At 35.4% G+C, this 16,008-nt stretch overlaps 1 protein-coding gene across 36 annotated transcripts in view; it reads left to right on the top strand.

The window, feature by feature from the left end:
• Window positions 1-16,008, top strand: part of LOC137028537 (calcium/calmodulin-dependent protein kinase type II subunit beta) — an 86,420-nt gene that overhangs the window by 35,703 nt on the left and 34,709 nt on the right. For 18 of the 36 annotated variants that reach the window (XM_067397437.1, XM_067397446.1, XM_067397458.1 and 15 more), the window contains exons 7-13: window positions 6,305-6,407; window positions 6,494-6,577; window positions 7,577-7,671; window positions 7,749-7,871; window positions 8,187-8,270; window positions 8,392-8,434; window positions 14,989-15,081. In XM_067397437.1, coding sequence (XP_067253538.1) covers window positions 6,305-6,407; window positions 6,494-6,577; window positions 7,577-7,671; window positions 7,749-7,871; window positions 8,187-8,270; window positions 8,392-8,434; window positions 14,989-15,081 — 625 coding nt within the window. The remainder of the gene's footprint in view (window positions 1-6,304; window positions 6,408-6,493; window positions 6,578-7,576; window positions 7,672-7,748; window positions 7,872-8,186; window positions 8,271-8,391; window positions 8,435-14,988; window positions 15,082-16,008) is intronic. The other 18 variants (XM_067397452.1, XM_067397448.1, XM_067397447.1 and 15 more) reach the window with 1 other exon arrangement.

The raw sequence follows: 16,008 nt of genomic DNA, 5'->3' as shown, positions 1-16,008 counted from the left end.
GTTTTAATGTGCTGTAAGACAAACCATGTGCAAATTCATCAGTCAACACAACTGCTGAGTATTTTCTCTTTAAAACTGAAGTGAAAAAAAAGACTTAAAAATGCGGTTTGAAATCGCTGGTGTTTCTGACGTCACAAACTACCGTGTAAACAAACACGTCAATGTGTGATCGTCAGCGAGTGGGTCTCTGAGCTGGTGTGAGTGAGTGGAGGCGGTGCTAATTTGCATATTTATAGAACCCCATATACTAAATGAGGCAAGGGTGTAGAGTTACATTCAAGCTGTTTTAAGGCATAAAGAATTTTTCAAGGGAAAAAAATGTTATTTTGGTGATCAAAGAGGAGTTTTAAGGGATAAAATGATTGACTACACGGGGACTTTAAAGTGTTAAAATCAGGGCTTAAAAATGAAAAAAAAAAAAAAAATTCAATCGTTCCACTCCGAGCATTTTAATGTTTCTGTTCCAGCGTTACTTCGTATTATAAATGTTCCAAAACGGGTTTGATTAGAAAAAATAACGGTTAATAACGTTATTTTTTGCATGTAACTTACTTAATAATAATAATAATAATACGTACAGCATTTTATTTATTGAAAAACAAAGAGTGTATTTGCCGTCTTAGCCAGTAGGCCTACAATTATCTTTTATAACAAGATTCTGTCCAAATGTAAACCAAAAGGAGAAACAATGGTTTATAAATTAAAGTATTTTTCAAGATATTTTAATGTTTGCTGCATGGTTAAAAATACCGACCTGAGAGGAAAAAATTTAAGCCGCATATACGTCACATTTTATTATTACATTCAGAAATAATGATAATAAAGTTATTGGTAAATAAAGTAAAATGTAAAAGTGGCCTAGCCTACATAGATTTGTTTATAATGTTTATAAACATAAATTATGAAGAAAACTGCCCTATATTATGCTCTATTATAAATTCATTTTATTGTTGTTTATTAAAATTATTTGTATTAGACTATTATTTATTTATAATAAATATATTTTATAGTCTACTTTAGAAATTACTTTTATTAATAATATTTATTTTTCATTATGTTTAGCACATTATTTCACTTATGTACTCCACAACAAAACCTCTAAAGTTAACAGTTGGACTATTGAGGCTATTGCCTATAAACGTCAAGCCAAAACGAATAAAAAAAACATTGTTTTCTTTTTTAATGCCATTCCAGCTTCTATTGCTATATTCAAGGCGAGAAACAGGTTTACTTATTGGAAATAAAACTAAATAAGATGCAAAACGAATTAATTTAAAGTGAATCTGTAGCCTACCTTTCTCATTCAGCACGAATCCAACTGTTTTCATTTGAGAAGAATGCTAAACTATTATTTATTATATGAGCTTTATACTTCACTCGCATTATTGACATCATCCTTCACATATAACAGCACAGTGAGGCGGTGGTAAACGGCAGATTGTATTACAGAATTGAGCAGTGTAACGTTTCGTTGATTGTATTTTATTTTAATATTTAACAGGCTGCAAGCAAGAAAAAAAAGCAAGACATAATTCATACATTTACAAAAGACTCAAATAACGAAAACAAGCAGAATGTCTGTTTCCTTTTCTAGATCTTTGAAGTGCGCCACAAATAACCACTTTCGTTTTGTTAATCTGTAGACCTAATTATTTGAGTGAAATATTTCACTAAATAATCCCTTTTATTTTATGTGTGTTATGTAGGTAGGCCTAGTTTTCTCCGTTCACAGAAGCTGCAGATGCGTGATTTGACGTTGAAAATTGTAGGCTACTATCTTGCAATTTTCGCTGGTTTCAAAATGCACAACAAGCTGCATATTACTTGACATTCATTTTCACTTAAATGTATGCCTAATACTTGATGGTTGGTGACATATACAGTGGGTACGGAAAGTATTCAGACCCCCTTAAATTTTTCACTCTTTGTTATATTGCAGCCATTTGCTAAAATCATTTAAGTTCATTTTTTTCCCTCATTAATTTACACACAGCACCCCATATTGACAGAAAAACACAGAATTGTTGACATTTTTGCAGATTTATTAAAAAAGAAAAACTGAAATATTACATGGTCCTAAGTATTCAGACCCTTTGCTGTGACACTCATATATTTAACTCAGGTGCTGTCCATTTCTTCTGATCATCCTTGAGATGGTTCTACACCTTCATTTGAGTCCAGCTGTGTTTGATTCTACTGATTGGACTTGATTAGGAAAGCCACACACCTGTCTATGTAAGACCTTACAGCTCAAAGTGCATGTCAGAGCAAATGAGAATCATGAGGTCAAAGGAACTGCCTGAAGAGTTCAGAGACAGAATAGTGGCAAGGCACAGATCTGGCCAAGGTTACAAAAAAAAAATTCTGCTGCACTTAAGGTTCCTAAGAGCACAGTGGCCTCCATAATCCTTAAATGGAAGACATTTGGGATGACCAGAACCCTTCCTAAAGCTGGCCGTCCGGCCAAACTGAGCTATCGGGGGAGAAGAGCCTTGGTGAGAGAGGTAAAGAAGAACCCAAAGATCACTGTGGCTGAGCTCCAGAGATGCAGTCGGGAGATGGGAGAAAGTTGTAGAAAGTCAACCATCACCTGTCGGGGCTTTATGGCAGAGTGGCCTGACGAAAGCCTCTCCTCAGTGCAAGACACATGAAAGCCCACATGGAGTTTGCTAAAAAAAACACCTGAAGGACTCCAAGATGGTGTCTTGTCCTTCATGTGTCTTGCACTGAGGAGATGCTTCCGTCAGGCCACTCTGCCATAAAGCCCCGACTGGTGGAGGGCTGCAGTGATGGTTGACTTTCTACAACTTTCTCCCATCTCCCGACTGCATCTCTGGAGCTCAGACACAGATCTTTGGGTTCTTCTTTATGGAGGCCACTGTGCTCTTACGAATCTTAAGTGCAGCAGAAATTTTTTTGTAACCTTGGCCAGATCTGTGCCTTGCAACAATTGTGTCTCTGTGCTCTTCAGGCAGTTCCTTTGACCTCATGATTCTCATTTGCTCTGACATGCACTGTGAGCTGTAAGGTCTTATATAGACAGGCGTGTGGCTTTCCTAATCAAGTCCAATCAGTAATCAAACACAGCTGGACTCAAATGAAGGTGTAGAACCATCTCAAGGATGATCAGAAGAAATGGACAGCACCTGAGTTAAATATATGAGTGTCACAGCAAAGGGTCTGAATACTTAGGACCATGTGATATTTCAGTTTTTCTTTTTTAATAAATCTGCAAAAATGTCAACAATTCTGTGTTTTTCTGTCAATATGAGGTGCTGTGTGTAAATTAATGAGGGAAAAAAATTAACTTAAATGATTTTAGCAAATGGCTGCAATATAACAAAGAGTGAAACATTTAAGGGGGTCTGAATACTTTCCGTACCCACTGTATCATCAGAAAAACTAATGCCAGGGTATTGCCATTGTGACTTACCTAACCTATGATGACATGACAGCTGGGCTGAGCCTGTCAGCGCGGGCATTTCACTCATTGGGTGCGACAGTGTCACATTTGCATAGACTTTACTATTTGAATTCGTGATTGGTTGACTGCCAAATCAAAATATTAAACGGAACAATAAAATAACATTATTAACCGGTTAATGGCCATTTCAAGCGTTTCTGTTCAGAACGATTACATTTGATTTTGTTTCCGTTTCTGGTTACGTTCCAGTCATAATTTAGTTCGTTTTCCATTTACGTTCCTTAAACCGGTGCAGAGCCCTGGTTAAAATAAGAGTATTAAAGTTAATGAGATAATTAATTGATTAATTAAGTGATGATTGACCATTACTGAAGGCACCTGATGTTAACAAGCAGAATTACTGAAGGAGAAAATCACAAAGTAATCACAAATCAGTGTTTGCTTTAGTTTGGCTCTTCACGGATACATTTTTAACGTTGGATTTTGTTTGGCTTCTGTAACTGAGTTATAGGAGCCAGACAAGCGAAGAGAAAATATGATTAGGTGGTGCTGGTTATGTTTTAACATAATCATCATTTGACCCGAATCACCAAACTCATTTAGAGCCCAATCTCAGAGTTAGATTCACATAACTAAGCAAACACTGACCACCATAATGGTGACATATAATGTGTGATTTTCTCCTTCAGTGATTCGGCTTTTTAACATCAGGTGTCTTCTATCATGGACAATCATCACTCAATTAACTTAATTTAACACTGGAGAGTTAATTTAACACTGGAGTTTTTGCTGTGTATGTACAATTTTTAAGATCAAATCAAATCAACCCTAGCAGGTTAAATGTTCTCAACGTTCTATGTAAATGCCTGTGGAGGTAAATTGTGTTGTTTGAAACAAAGCTAATTTTCCTGAAATCTTTATCTAACACCAGTGAGATCACTGAGAGCCCGTCCTGTCGATCAAATCGACTGTGTTAAGCTAAAGATAATCCAGTCAGGTCTCAAGAGGAAGGTGCTGTGAGGAACACTAGGATAGAATGACAGTAAAGAGCAGCATTAAAGATTCGTTTCGGGAAGAACAAAAACTCAGATGCAGTTTTCTCATCTTTCCATTTTGAAAGAGCAATTTATACAGACAAGATATAGTTATAGTTCATAGTCATGTTTCAAAAGTTTAGAAAATAAAATAAATGTGTAAATGTTTCTAAATCATCAGGGAGTCAAAGTTTCTTCCTTACTACTGATAATGTAACAAATGTTTGCATACACAGGTGTGTAAAATCACCTGCAGAACAAATACTAACCTTGCTAAGCACAATGCTTCTCAACCAGTTTGACTCAAAGATCCCTCATACTTCAAGACAATGTTCAAAGGCCCTGCATATAGGTGAAGATATTCATATGGTACCTCTGCTGGAATGACAAAACTGCTTATTTCTCTTAATTTTTTATTTACACACATTAGGAGTGTAAATGTATTAAAATACTCAAATAAAATGTTTTATATACACTCAACAGCCACTTTATTACACCTTGCTAGTACCGGGTTGGACCATAGGGGATAGGGAATGATTAAGACTGTGTAAATATGCTTTCCAATGAGGCGAAGACATGCTTTCCAATGAGCAGACACACATTCTGCTCCGGTCCAGAGGCAGGAGAGCACAGAGCGGGTCACAAAAAGTATCCGACCCATTTAACCTATTTGAATGATATATTTTAAAGTGAAATGTTGTAGATTAGGAGGAGAAACAGTTAAAGATTAGAAGAAAACTGAGGCTTTACCAAGCTCAACAGCTTTGGCCGAGCTGATATAAACAAAACACTATTGGCTATTTTTAAAAAGGGGAGGAGCTGTTTGATATGTCCCACCCTGTTTTAATTGAAATTACGTCAACATATTCAATAATTCTGCACGTTTCAAGGCACTTCAGTGAGACTTTGAGCAGTTGTACAGGTGTACATAATAAAATGGCTTGGTGAGGGTGTATACACAAGTAATTAAAATTTTAAAAATACATTTCATAATTCTAGAAGTTTCAAGAGTTGAGTGTTTTAATACTCTTTATGGGCAATAAATTTACATGACTTTTCCAGTCATTCATTATCAAGAAATAAGACTTTTTCTTTAAAAAAAAGTCAAAAATAGCAGCTTCTGTGTGCTTAAATATTTTATAGCTTCACATAACTAGAAATATAAATATATTTATATCATTTATACATTTTATATCATTTTCATGACTTTTCCTAGTGTAGAAATCACTTTTTTAGGTTCCCTCATATATCATTATCATATATCATATTTTTCAACACCTTGGGAGCCCTGGTTATTAATTAAATAAAAATGGTAGTTGTTGAGGGAACAAATTAAAATAGGAAATGATGTCTTGGTTTTTAGCCGTTTGAGCTGAAGTATGCTGAGGCCCTCTAGTGGGTCCCGACTCCCTGGTTGAGAACCAATGGCTCAGGATCATTTATCTGCATTTTGTTTTTGTTAGGAGGCGTCTTTGTTGACATTTCAACACCTGCGATGCTAACGTCGTCATTTTGTTTCTTTTTATATTCTGAGTGTCCACCATTGGTAAATCGTTTTGGAATCTTAAGGTCAAAAGTCAAAGATCTCAAGTAGGAAGAGCTCAGCAGTACATCACTGGGAATTTGCTAATAAACATGATTTAAAAAAAAAAGTTGAAGCAAACTCTACAGGTGACGCTGAACTTGGCGCTGCCCAGCACAGCTTATATTTTGGGAGCTGATTCTGTTCGTATGCTGTATCTCACGCACAGCTGTGGTTGTACGTTATGTGTTAAGTGTTAAAAGGTGACGTGTATCAGATTTTGGTTCAGCAGTAATATGAGTGCGCCCCTGATCTCCCCCCCAGCCGGAGAACCTGCTTTTGGCCAGTAAATGCAAGAACGCCGCTGTCAAGTTGGCCGACTTTGGCCTGGCCATTGAAGTACAAGGGGACCAGCAGGCCTGGTTTGGTATGTGGTCACTTTAAAATCTCCCAAGCAAAAATCCTCAACTCTTGTGCATTATTTGTTTAATAATTTTTTACTTTCACATGAAGGGTTTGCTGGAACGCCAGGTTACCTTTCTCCAGAAGTGCTGAGAAAGGAGGCTTATGGGAAACCTGTGGACATTTGGGCATGTGGTGAGTCACACGCTCTCTCCCGATAGAGTTCTTTGCATCTATTTCTATCGTCTTTCTCTCTCTCTCTGGCTCTCTCGACACCCCGCACATATTCAGACACATCAGCTCTCAGATGTGGAGAGCTCTTTCCGGCAGGTGTTGTCAAGAGGCTGTTGCCAAGCGCCGCTTTCACCATCGTCGTGTTTCACGACCACTTTCTCTAGAGTATCTCTAGTCGAGCAATTTAATTGCTTTGCAGATCAGTAGGTGGGATGGTGTTTTTTTTTTTTTTTTTGTCTGTAGTTGGGAATTCTGATTCATTTCAACTAAGTGGTTCATTAGGATCAATGAAGCAATTCACAGATTATGTAGCATTTTTTTGTTTGTTGTCACAAAATAAATGTTTAGTTAAATAAAACTATCAATCTTGAACTGAATTTTAGTCTACATTTATATAGTGTCTCTACAAGTAAACAGTATAATTTATTATATTTTATTATATTTTTTGTTATTAAATTAATGTTTTTGTTTTATTTAATGTAATATATTTGTATTTAATTATATATATATATATATATATATATATATATATTTATGTATATATATATATGTATGTATATATATATATATGTATGTATATATATATATATATATGTATGTATATATATATATATATATATATATATATATATATATATATATATATATATATATATATATATATATATATATATAGATTAAACATTTGCCATTGTTTATATTTATTATATTTTTATGTAATTTATAAAATATTATTATTTAAAATATATTTGAAAAGAATGTGTATTAATTTTTTTAACAAAATCATGTTTATTTTATAATATAATATAATATAATATAATATAATATAATATAATATAATATAATATAATATAATATAATATAATATAATATAATTATTATTTTTATTTGATGTTATAATATAATTTCAAGAAATGCATAGAATCTGGTAGAAGTGAAATATCCATAATGTCGTTCCAGGAGTCATCCTGTATATTCTGCTGGTGGGGTATCCTCCATTTTGGGATGAAGACCAGCACAAGCTCTATCAGCAGATCAAAGCCGGGGCTTATGACGTGAGTCCCCTTTGGTTTCTATCATACAGTACAACTTGTGGAGTCAAAATATAACCATACTCCTATGTTTCCTATAGTTTCCCTCCCCAGAGTGGGACACGGTTACCCCTGAAGCCAAAAACCTCATCAATCAGATGTTGACCATCAATCCAGCCAAGAGAATCACGGCGCAAGAGGCTCTTAAACACCCATGGGTCTGCGTGAGTATCACCGGCCACCGACCAGCACAAAATGCCAACATTCACCAGAATACCTATGCTCAAAGTCAACATGACACCTATATTATTTCTAAGATGTGGTATATTTCAAGATGAAACTACATGTTTGAAATGTTAAATGTGGCAGGACTTAATTTTTCCCCCCTTTCCCTTAATATTAACCAATCACAATAAGACCAGGAATCTGTACTATATTAAATAGGATCAGTTTTAGTCCCATATTAACCTTAAGACCCAAAAGTATATGCAAAACAATTCTAATTTAAATCAATATAATGATTCCTCTGTTTCTCACAGCAACGCTCCACTGTGGCGTCCATGATGCACAGACAGGAAACAGTCGAGTGCCTGAAGAAGTTCAATGCAAGAAGGAAACTCAAGGTCTGCTGATGTCTCTTTTTCGAAGTCATCATACCTGCAACTGAATGCATTTGATCTCTATATGTCTGAAAACCACCACTTGATTCCTCTGTTTACCTTATGATCTCTTTCTTGCATCTAGGGTGCGATATTGACCACCATGCTGGTGTCGCGCAATTTCTCTGGTAAGTTCACATCAATCCTGTTGTATAGACATTGTGCTCAGAAAGATAAAACCCAAAAGCCTGAACAATCACTCGACCATGTTAGATGAACTATTTGACTTCTTGAGTAGAGAAATAAAAAAAAATACAAATCATTAAATGAATCGGACTACTATTCTAAAAGCCTCAACACAAACTCTTAATACCAGTGTTAATTTAAAATATTTATATGCTATTATAGTATAAATTATTATTTTTAATTAGCATTTCCTTTTATATTTTCACTTTTAAGTTTCAGTAATTTATGTGCTTTTGTTGTTGCTTTTATTTAGCTTTTTTATTTCAATTTTAGTACCTAACTAGTGCAGCATTTCTAATTATTGTGTAATCATTTTAAGTTTTAAATTTTTCATCTAATATTTATATTTTATTTTATTTCAGCTTTACTCCAAAAACATTTTCAATAGTTTTAGTTGTAGTTAACAAAAACAACACTGACTCTTAAAGGAATAATTCACCCCAAAATGAAAATTGTGATCATACCAAACTCCTATGACTCTTTTTCATCCATATAATTATGCAATTTCCATACAATGCAAGTGAATGTTGACTAGCAGCTCTAATGATTACAAAACAAAAATGAATCCATGACATTTGTGTGCTATATTGCAAATCTTCTGAAGCCAAGTGATAGCTTTGTGTAAGAGTAAAAGATTTTTTCCATATGGCTTCAGAAGTAATTTAGTATGTGTATATAGAATATAGTGGACAAGTAAAATGGGGCTTTTATTGTGCTTTTTGGATGGTGAAATGGAGGAATGGAAATCACTCGGTTTGGAATGACATGAGGGTGAACAAATGATGACAGAGTTGTCATTTTTGGGTGCACTATCCCTTTAAATGGTCTATTTAAGTATTTATGCTATTAATAAATCCTGCCTTGAGCTTTAATGCACCAGACACTTCAGTACAAAAGGAAATCTCGCAGCTAAGGGAATGATACACAGTTTCTTATCCGACTGTTCGATTTTGGAGAGCAGCTGGACGTTCAGAGTCGGGCCGTGTCCTGACAGATTGATTCAGAGACGTGTGGTTCTGTAGGAAGTGCGTGGCGTTTGTGAGCAGCGGGCCACGTGTTTTGGATGTTTGTGGCTGTGCCAAATGCTGCTTGTAATAACTGGCGTTTATAATAACATGTGATTTATATCTGCTGTAATGAAGCATCTGCTCTCTCACATCCCGACACACACACACTCTCTCTCTCACTCGCTCGCACTTCAACAGCAGGCTGGTGGGCGGAAGCAACAGTGTTCCTGTTTGAGGAGCGTTTTAGATGGCCTCTCTCTCTTTCTTGCTCTCTCCGTCGGTGGCTCGTCACCCGTCCTCTCTCTGCTCTCATTACTGTAATTACCTCATCTTGTGGGGTGACTCAGTGGTAGAGGAGGCGTGGGAGTGTCCGAGCGTCACTCCACACACTTTCCCTCATATGTCATTCCCTTATTCTTTATTCGGCCTCTGTTCACTCTCTTTTTTTAAAAAGTGACATTTTATTTTTTCCTTTTGAAGTTCAGTTATAATTATAGTTTCTTGCACCTGAAATTATAAAGTAAATTAGTTTTTCATGACTATTTTCCACAATTTATTTTTAGTGCTATCAAATGATTATTTCCATACAAAATAAAAGTTTGTGTTTACATAATATGTGTGTACTGTGTATATAATATATATATATAAATACACACACATGCATGTATGTATTTAACAAAAATATATTATATTTATATATAAAATATATTCATGTAATATATATATATATATATATATATATATATAATATATATATATATATATATATATATATATATATATATATATATAATATAAAAATGGTGTAATGGTACACAAAACTCACGGTTTGGTACATAACTCGGTTTTGAAGTCACGGTTCGGTGTGGTTTTCGGTACAGCAGGTGGGGAGAAAACTAATCATAAAATTGCTTTTTTTATTATTAAACAGTGGTTTACTGAACAAATTGTGTTTTTGTCTTTAAATATATTAAATGAAATTTTAACTAAAAGTTTCTTAAGGTTAAAAAGATTATCTTTGCTAATGGTATAAAATATGTAGGGAGCCCTTACTTGAACATTATGCTACTATAATATTAATTGTTAACAACTGAGCCCAAACTATTAGCCTAAATTCAATTGCTTTTTATTTTTAGATAAAATAATCAACACTCAAATAACAAATTGTATGCAAACATGTTAGATGCACATAAGGCAGTTTTTGCATTAACTTCTAAATGTTTTTACTTCAATTCGTTGTTGAAATATAATCATTTCTACACAGTAGCTGTCATTTTCATGATAGATTTATATAAACATACATTAAATAAATTAAATAATCAAGACATTACTAAAAGGTTAAGTAAAATATAATGAATATATAGGCTAATACAGTGCATATATTAAGTGAAAGATTTCATATTGTTGACATATTGTTTACAAGATTTCATTGATAATCGTGTTCGCTCGCGCTGCCGGTGGAACTGGAGCGCCTGTACAGTGATCTGTCATCCTTTCGGTAAGAATACATGTACCGTTAAACCCCTATATATAATAAATATATATATATATATATATATATATATATATATATATATATATATATATATATATATATATATATATATATATATATATATATATTGTAATATTGTAATATTAGTAGAAAAAAAAAATTGAGAAATTGGAAATGATTAAAGTTCAAAGTCAGTACTGAAATTTAACAAATGTGATGATACCAACATTTCCCCCTAGCATTTTGAGTGCTGTTGAGTGGATTCTCAAACACCTCTGATTGGTCATTGTGTTCACATGCTCAAAAGATATGTCTGTAATTGGCTACAGAGATCAATGCTTCAAAAACATATTCATCAAGTACGTATACAGATACACAGGGTATTCGCTGATAGATGCCTGCTTTCAAATGCTCCCGTGTGTATCTGTGTAAGCGATCGGTGAAGAACGTTAAATATGTCTATTTACAACATGTTTTTGAAGTGTTGATTATTGTAGCCAATCACAGACATGAATGTTGAACGTGTGAACACAATGGCCAATTAGGGGTGTTTAAGAATCCACTCAACAGCACTCAAAATGCTTGGGGGAAATGCTTGTATCGTCATATCATGACCTGGTACCGAAGTTGGTACTTTTGACAACCCTAGTCCTGTTCAAGAATCGGACTGTATTGTACGCTTGTTTGAACAGAGTAAATATGGGTGATCTTTAGATTGCAGATTGACTTTTTATTAAGTAATATCATGTTTTTCATAATATAGCCCTCTTAATGTCCGTTGAGACCGGTGTTTACCTCCTCTCTGTCACTTATTTCCCTCTGTATTTCTACTCCCTCTCACAACACCAAAACTCCAACCCCCAAATAAATACTTTGCCGTGGCGTTAGATTGGCGCTGGCGTAAGTGGCATTCCCCCGCTGATAGGAGAGAGTGGCTCCCTGAGGAGAGCTTGACAAGAAAATGAGCCTTTTCTTTATTCCAGAATGACAGGGGAAACCTTATTATATGATTACTACTGTAATGGACTCTCAAAATCCCTCTCTGGTTGCAGACAGCAGCTCGTGTTTCCAGCTAACTCTCTCCATGCTAACAGACTGCTCTATCCTTTAGTTTCTCTCTCAATGTCTACAGCAATGGTTCTCAACTGGTGGGCCATGACCTAAAAAATGTACGTCAAAGGCTGTATGTCTGCGGCAGTTTGGTGTAAATTTGTCTGTCGCTTTGCAGAAGAACAGCACGTTTGCTATAAACATTTTCCGTCAACTCAGGGTTTGATCTTATTGGTAACGCTGCAGTGCGTGTGCCTGAAAGTGTGACATCTGCAATCACACGAAACATGAAGAGCATCAGTTTGATTGTGTTCTTGCGAGAATCGGCACAATTCACTTCTCTGCTGAAGATTCATGAAATATCATGAATTTAAATGCATTTAAAAGGCAGGAAAAAACACTGCAGCTGACATGAAAGCTTGAGAAGGTGTATTAATGCAAGTGAATCTAATACTAGCCTAATATAAGTAAAAAGCTCTCAATAAAAGCAATTACTGAAGAAAACCAGTAATCAGTCAGTAAAAATAAAAGAAGAAATGACAAGAAATATGACAAATGAACAATGTTGGGGGTAACTACAGTAAGTGACCCTAACCCTCACTTTTAAATTTACAACAAAATATCTGAGTTAAGTTACTTTTTTTTCCCATTTATTGACTGAGGCGTGAATTTGCATTTCCTTCAGCCTGAGGCTTTGGTGTTGAAAGGGCCTTTACTTTTGCCAAAAATATAACTTTTTTTTGTTGTCAATATTGTAATGCATTACTTTTAACAGCAACTTCCCCAACACTGCAAATAAATAGTAGAAGAATGGAATAAACTGTTTTTTAGGTAGATCTAACAGTAAAATTAAAGTAAGAAATTCTACAGATAAAGTAATAAATGTAATATAAAACTGCTTAGTCTTCACTATATTAATTAAACGTACATTGATTCTTATTAAAGCTAAAAAAAGTTATTTAAAAATGTTGAATAATACTTTACAGAATCGTAATTCATTCGATTTTTAGCATTTTAAATCAACTATTGCTTGAAACAAGCAATTCACGATTTAAAAATCAATGTTTCAAGATCAATGCATATGCATCAGCAGGAAGTGAATCATTTTACTTTCCCAGAATAAAATCTGCTCCAGAATGTTATCTGTGTAGCCTAAGGCCACATCCACACAGAGCCAGAGTTTTCCCTATCCAATCTTTTTTTCCTCGTTCTAAAAAAGTGTCGTCTTAAAGTTGCCCTAGAATTACAAAATTGAATTTACCTTGGCATAGTTGAAAAACAAGAGTTCAGAACATGGAAATGACATACAGTGAGTCTCAAACACCATTGTTTCCTCCTTCTTATATAAATCTCATTTGTTTAAAAGACCTCAGAAGAACAGGCGAATCTCAACATAACACCGACTGTTACGTAACAGTCGGGATTATTAATATGTACGCCCCAATATGTGCATATGCCAGCCCATGTTCCCAACATTATGAAAGGCATTAGACAAGGGCAGCCAGTATTAACGTCTGGATCTGTGCACAGCTGAATCATCAGACTAGGTAAGCAAGCAATGACAATAGCGAAAAATGGAAGATGGAGCAACAATAACTGACATGATCCATGATTACATGATATTTTTAGTTATATTTGTAAATTGTCTTTCTAAATGTTTTGTTAGCATGTTGCTAATGTAGGCTGTTGGTTAAAGTTACCATCATTTCTTACTGTATTCACGGAGACAAGAGGCAAGAGCCATCGCTATTTTCATTTTTAAACACTTGCAGTCTGTATAATTCATAAACACAATTTCATTCTTTATAAATCTCTCCAACAGTGTGTAATGTTAGCTTTAGCCACGAAGCACAGCCTCAAACTCATTCAGAATCAAATAAAAACACCCAAATAAATACTATACTCATATGACTCAACGCATGCATGCAGCATACATGACGAACATCTTGTAAAGATCCATTTGAGGGTTATATTAGCTGTGTGAACTTTGTAAATGCACTGTATTATAGAGTCACAAGCTCGATGTCCAGGGAGCACAAGATTTAAAGGGCCAGTAGCCCTGAATCGGTGCATAGTTAATGATGCCCCAAAATAGGCAGTTAAAAAAATTAATAAAAAAAAATCTATGGTGTATTTTGAGCTGAAACTTCACAGACACATTCAGGGGACACCTTAGACTTATATTACATCTTGTAAAAAAAATGTTCGATGGCACCTTTAAGAAATATCTGCATACACACTAAACCACTGAAACCGACTCAAAACGATGTAGTATACATGCCAGACCAGTATATGGCGCTGTAATTCTGCCACAGAGATACACTAAAAACAGAGAAGAAGACTTGGAGCATGCGCATAAACCTTAGAAATAAAGCTTTATTTTAGTAAAGCTAATAGGCTCAGTAGCTTCTGCGGCACGAACACAAGCATGTAGTCCGCTATTGTTGTTGTCACTGTTACGTGACTTAGTGGCGTCTGACTAGGGTTGTGACGTGGGGTGATGACATCATTGTTTCAAAAAATATACGGATTGGCTGTACACATGAAAACGCAAGGCTGTCGTTTTCAGATTTATCCACTCTGGGAGTCGGTTTAAAAAAATAGCGGTTTGAGGCTCCCAAAACGCCGGATCCATCTGGACGAAATACCCATATGCTTCAAAATATTTACATATACAGCGAAGCGCGTCTCTGTGTGGACTGGCTCTAAGTTACCATGGTTATAAACGTTGCAAAAAAAAAAACAACAATTCAGCTTTTCAAACATGAAAAAAACAAATGGAAATTTTACCTGGGTAGCCACTAAATCTGGCCTTCTGAAATGGGCTTTTTTTGGTTACTTTTGAGCACTACACACTTTTGATACTGTGTTGGCAAAACCAGTTGAGAAGCAGTGGTCTTTGGCACGATGGGCATATATGTGTGTGTCTGTGTGTGTCTGGCAGTGGGCAGGCAGACCACGGCACCATCCACTGTCTCTGCAGCCGCCGCTGCAGCCGCCGCTGCGGCAGGTACAACTGCCGGTCTGGTGGAACAAGGTAGCCCTCGTCCCCTCATTTCACATGGAGTTCACCATCCATCCATCCATCCATCCATCTATCCTTCCATCCTTCCATCCATCCATCCATCATGTTCTCCTTCTCATGATTCATATTTAGCATGGAGCTTGGAGCATGTCACGGTTACAGCGGTTTCGTGTTCAGCACTGCGGACGCCACTGGCTGACTTTGGGAATGGCCCTTAGATCTTTCTTTCTTTATTCCTTCATTTCTCTCTCTTTGTCATCTCCATCTCTCTCTTTTGCAGGCTTCACAAAGCCCTGTTCACACTGACTGTGATAGCATCACTGTAGGTCACCTCGTGTAGCTGTATTGTTGATTGTAGTGGGCGTTCGTACTGCCCTGGGCTGCGTAACCAGCCATTGTTTAAAAATCTCAACACAAATGGAACAGCTGAAAATTAGAGTTCAGGAGAGAAAAGATTTTTAATTGTGGCTGTGAATAATGCATCTTCTCATATGAACAAGATGCATGATTATAAATGCATGAAACAGAATCGTTTAGAATGCACAGTTTCTGACAGTTCTTATCAGATCAACTGGTAGAGAAAGATGCTTGGGTTTAATTTCCAGGCAATGCATCTATTTATAACATTTATAGTTTTGCAAAAGATTTTATTTTTCAAATGTTGTTCTTTTGAACCTTCTGTTTATCGAAGAAACCTGAAAAACTTCATCACAAAAATCTGAAGCAGCACAGCTGTTTTCAACATTGATAATAATCATAAATGTTTGTTGAGCAGCAGATCAGCATATTAGAATGATTTCTGAAGGATCATGTGACACTGAAGACTGGAGTAATGATGCTGAAAATTCAGCAGAATAAATTACATTTAAAATATATTTCAATAGAAAACAGTTTTTTTTTTAATATTACTGATTTTTTACTGTATTTTTGATCCAAATA

The sequence above is a fragment of the Chanodichthys erythropterus genome, chromosome 10, assembly GCF_024489055.1.
Source record: "Chanodichthys erythropterus isolate Z2021 chromosome 10, ASM2448905v1, whole genome shotgun sequence".
Taxonomy (NCBI): Eukaryota; Metazoa; Chordata; class Actinopteri; order Cypriniformes; family Xenocyprididae; genus Chanodichthys; species Chanodichthys erythropterus.
Note: the sequence above shows the minus strand (reverse complement) of the source record. Positions and strands in the feature narration are given on the sequence as shown.